Raw genomic sequence first — 4,588 nt, 5'->3', positions numbered from 1 at the left:
TTGTTTGTTTGTTTGTTTGTTTGTTTCCTTCTGGTCCGTTGGGGCGTTTCGTTTTGTGGTTGGTTGGTTGGTTGGTTGTTGTGGTTGGGTTTTGCTGTTGGGTTGTTTCTTTCCTCAGTCGGAACGATCGGGAATGCTGAAATCTCTTGCGTCTGCGATTCTTAACTACTCAGACTTGTCTTATATTACAAAAAAAAAGGGGTTAAGGAGAAGTGTTTATGTGGGTTTAAGATAATACAGCTGTTAAGGAAGTGGTCTCTTGCTTAAATGAAGAAATGTGGCAACTTGGACCTGTGGAAGAAGTAAATAAAACCTCATCAGTCAAGGAGAGGGGAGGGTGTGACTCTGTGCCCAGCAACCCGTCCAAACACTGCTCTGGAAACCATTCCCAGGGAGACCCAAAAATCAGTTTCTGAGGGCTGGGCTGGCACATCTCCCCACCACCTGCAGCACCCTGGGGGTGATCCACCCTGGGATGGGGGCTGCACTGGGGGAAACCCCCTGGAGCAGAACAGGAGGTTTAACCTGAATCCTTCTTGACCCTGAGGGTGCCAGAGCCCTGGGACAGGCTGCCCAGGGAGGCTGTGGAGGCTCCATCCCTGGAGACATTCCAGACCCCTTAAGGATGTGTTCCTGTGGGATCTGCTCTAGGGGATCCTGCTCTAGCAGGGGGTTGGACTAGATGATCTCCAGAGGTCCCTTCCAACCATCCCCCCAGTGCATGGCTGAGAATCACAGAACCACAGAACAAACTTGCCTTTTTTTTTACATCTGTCCCATGTGATTGGAGGCATCTCCCATCCCAGGGTGGGGTCCTGCCAGGGAAAGTGGAGGAGGATCTGAAGATACTTTCTCTTCTTCCCTTCTTTTCAGACACGCTGCTTTAGGATTCAGATTTCTTTCTGTCAAATTGAAGCAAAAGGCCATTTCAAACATTCACATTTTCATACCAGTGCCTGGACACTGAAAATAATGAAGCCACAGTTATTTGTTTGAGTCCTGCTCCAGGAATGGAGGGGGCTGAAGGATGCAGCTTGGTCAGGGAAAGGCAGAAAACTCCATCCACAAGCTCTGCAACCCCCTCCCTGCTTGTGCTTTGTTGTGGAGTAGCCAAGCTCAATATTGAATTTGGATCCTGCTAAAGAACGTGCCCAGGCTGCCAAGGACCTACACCAGCAGCCCTGGAGCTGCAGGGGAACACCAGTGCTTGGAGGGGTCAGGATGGCTCTGGGTGCTCCTGCCTGTCTCCCTGGCTCTGGGTGCCAGGCTCAGGTCTCTCCTCTCTCCCAGGATGGCTCTGGGTGCTCCTGCCTGTCTCCCTGGCTCTGGGTGCCAGGCTCAGGTCTCTCCTCTCTCCCTGGATGGCTCTGGGTCCTCCTGCCTCTCTCCTTGGCTCTGGGTGCCAGGCTCAGGTCTCACCTCTCTCCCCGGCTGGCTCTGGGTGCTCCTGCCTGTCTCCCTGGCTCTGGGTCCCAGGCTCAGGTCTCTCCTCTCTCCCAGGATGGCTCTGGGTGCTCCTGCCTGTCTCCCTGGCTCTGGGTGCCAGGCTCAGGTCTCACCTCTCTCCCAGGATGGCTCTGGGTGCTCCTGCCTCTCTCCCTGGCTCTGGGTCCCAGGCTCAGGTCTCACCTCTCTCCCAGGATGGCTCTGGGTGCTCCTGCCTGTCTCCCTGGCTCTGGGTGCCAGGCTCAGGTCTCACCTCTCTCCCCAGCACCCAGCACCCTTGGCCAGCCTTTCCCTGGTCCAGCAAGGCGTGTTTGGCACCGCTGAAGCCCAGGAGGGACGTAAGGAGAGCTGGGGGCACACTGACCTCTGACTTGCTGCTCTAAGCTGAGGATGACAGCCACAGCCTGGTGTAAGATCAGGAGCTTGGTCTGGGGCTTGTCACTCTTCAGGTGGAGCTGCACCATCCGGCCCAACTCCTTGAAGGCCTCGTTGATGTCCCGGACGCGCAGGCGCTCCCGCGCGTTGTTGGCCATTCTCCTCTCCTTCTCCCTCTCAGCCTTCTGCTCTGGTGTCAGGTCCTCATCATCGTTATTGCTGGGAGACAAAAAGGAGGACATCATTTTTCTAATGGTGTGAGAAATAAGGAGGGCAAAAGATTTTCAACAGGCTGTGTCCAAGACCGGGGCTGTCAGTCATGGACAGGCTTCTGAGCAATTCTGCTTTGCTGCTCCTCTTCCACCAAACCTGTGCAAGACTCAGTCCCCCTTGAATTGTTTTGCTGGGCAAAGCTTTGGTTTGTAGTGAAGCTTCACCACCTGCCAGGCTGGACTTTGGGTATTTAAAAGAAGAAAAAACAGAGGTGCTAACACCCAAGTCCTACACCCAAGTCCTGGCCTCCCAGCTGACAGCCATGAATGGACCTTTTCAGCAGCCCAACATTCAGGTTTTGGAAGAATCTATCTTCACCACTGAGGGTGAGGATCCACCATCCTCCCAAGCAGTGGGTGTGGGCAGCACCCCAGTCCCCACGTGGGGCACAGGGCACCAAAGCACCTGTGGGCAAAGAGCCAGCAAAGTAAGGAATGGCTGTGGAGGGCCCCAGAGTGAACTCCTGCAACAAAACTGCTTCCTACCCAGCTAAAATGTTGGTTTTCAATGGGAAACACATCCACTGGTGAGTCACTGGCACTCTGCAATTTGAATTGGTTATGCAAATGAAGCAATACATCCTCAGCAGCCCTAACAACAGGGATTCAGACCTAGAACTAAATACCAGGAGTAACCTTTGAAAGCTGCAAGCCTGTCAAAAGCCAAAAAAAAATGTTAGCCCACAAAAGCCTCAAAGCCAACATCAATATGCATAAGCAACAGAGGATTGGTGGGATGAACAAGATCTATCACATCAGCATAAAGGTGCTTTCTTCTTCCTGGTGAGCACACACAAGCCTCATCTCTGCAGATGGTCACTGCAACACGTTTACCCAGAGAACATCTCAAGTGTCAGATATTTGCTCCAGCCCTAAGAGAGGTGAAGGCAACAAAAGGCCTGAGAGCCCCTCCCAGGGCCAGCTCCTCTGCTCAGACACTTCTCACCTCTTTACACAGGCATGGACAAGGCAGGGGGACACTGCCACTCCATGGGGAACAAAAACCCCCTGGAAGAAGCAGAGGGAGGCAGGTGACATTCAAGGGACACAAGTAAAGCCTGTCCCTTGCTCAGGGTCACGCTCACCCTGGGTGTGGGTTCCCAGATGTCACCATCCAGCTACGACTTCACTACCACTTCCCCAAAATGCATTAAAGAATATTGCCAAGAAAAAGTAAAGCCCTCTAAATCCTCCCCTTGAACCTAGAGACCTGCAGCAATGGAGGGAATGACTGATTCATTTCAGAGGTAAAGCAGACTGTTAGTTTAGAGACAGGTGTGATCAGCTCTTGGGCACATTTTAAAGAGGTGACATCCCAACACTGTCTCTCAGTTTTCCAGCCCAGGCAGAGAAGAGGGACAGCCCAATTAGAGAGATTTTTGAGAGTAACATCATTTCTTTCCGGATTGTGGAGAACTTGCTCAGGGTCCAAATTTGTGAATTGTTGGAATTTGAGGGCATCCTGGTGTGCAGGTACCAGAAAGGCACTGGGTGCAGCCAGGAGAGCCCTGCCCTTCCACTCAGGCTGTGGCTTTACCTGCCAGGAAAAAAACCTCATGGTTTCCTCCTGTTCTGTTCACTTCATCAAAATCCAGTGAAGGAATTAAATGAAGCGACACTATTATATACTGTTACCTAGATCTTGACCTAGTAATTGATTTGATATCCTTCTTGTCATCCTCTAGTTTCTTGTCCTCAGAAGACTTGGTGTCCTGGAGGTTTTCATCTCCCTCGTCATCGGATTTGATCTCAGAGCTGCCCGAAGAGACACTCTGCCCTTGCAGGCCAGTTGGCATTCTTCTGTGGGAAAACACACAGGAGGGGGGATGTCAACCAACAGGATGGGCTGGGCCTGTGTCCCGTGTCCCTGGTGGCAGGGTGACCCAGGGGACAAACCCCAGCCACGGGGCAGAGCCAGGCGTGGGGTGCAGCTCCTGAAGAAGGGATTGCAAGCAAGACTTTGTAAGCCACTGGAACAGAGAAGCTGTGGCTGCCCCATCCCTGGCAGTGTTGAAGGGCAGGTTGGATGGGGCTTGGAGCAGCCTGGGCTGGTGGGAGGTGTCCCTGCCCATGCAGGAGGGTTGGAACCAGATGAGCTTTCCAAGCTGGAAGAGGGTGGGTTTAGAGTAGGTCTTAGGAAGGAATTCTTCACTGTGAGGGTGGTGAGAGCCTGGAACAGGTTGCCCAGAGAAGCTGTGGCTGCCCCATCCCTGGCAGTGTTGAAGGGCAGGTTGGATGGGGCTTGGAGCAACCTGGGCTGGTGGGAGGTGTCCCTGCCCATGCAGGGGGTTGGGACTGGATGGTCTTTAAGGCCTCTTCCAACTCAACCAGGTCTGGAATTCTGAGATCCTATAACAGTCTGGGCTCTTTCTCCCTTGCTTTAATGGGAAATCAGCTCCTCCTGGAGCATCTGCAGGTGCCCCAGGCCTGGAGGGCTTGGGAGAGCAGAGCTGAACGAGCCGAGGGGCTCTGCCCTGCCCTGCTGTCTCCTGCCC

At 53.3% G+C, this 4,588-nt stretch overlaps 1 protein-coding gene across 1 annotated transcript in view; it reads right to left on the bottom strand.

The window, feature by feature from the left end:
• Positions 1–765: 765 nt before the first annotated feature.
• TCF4 (transcription factor 4) overlaps positions 766–4,588 on the bottom strand; it is a 231,569-nt gene continuing 227,746 nt past the window's right edge. The window contains exons 15-17 of the mRNA XM_010002716.1: positions 3,741–3,893; positions 1,811–2,040; positions 766–902 (exon numbers count right to left, since the gene is read on the bottom strand). Of these exons, the coding sequence (XP_010001018.1) occupies positions 766–902; positions 1,811–2,040; positions 3,741–3,893 (520 nt within the window). The remainder of the gene's footprint in view (positions 903–1,810; positions 2,041–3,740; positions 3,894–4,588) is intronic.

This window comes from Chaetura pelagica, unplaced genomic scaffold, assembly GCF_000747805.2.
Source record: "Chaetura pelagica isolate M959 unplaced genomic scaffold, ChaPel_1.0 scaffold91, whole genome shotgun sequence".
NCBI classification, from domain to species: Eukaryota; Metazoa; Chordata; class Aves; order Apodiformes; family Apodidae; genus Chaetura; species Chaetura pelagica.
The sequence above is the reverse complement of the archived record's forward strand: the minus strand, read 5'-3'. Positions and strand labels throughout refer to the sequence as shown.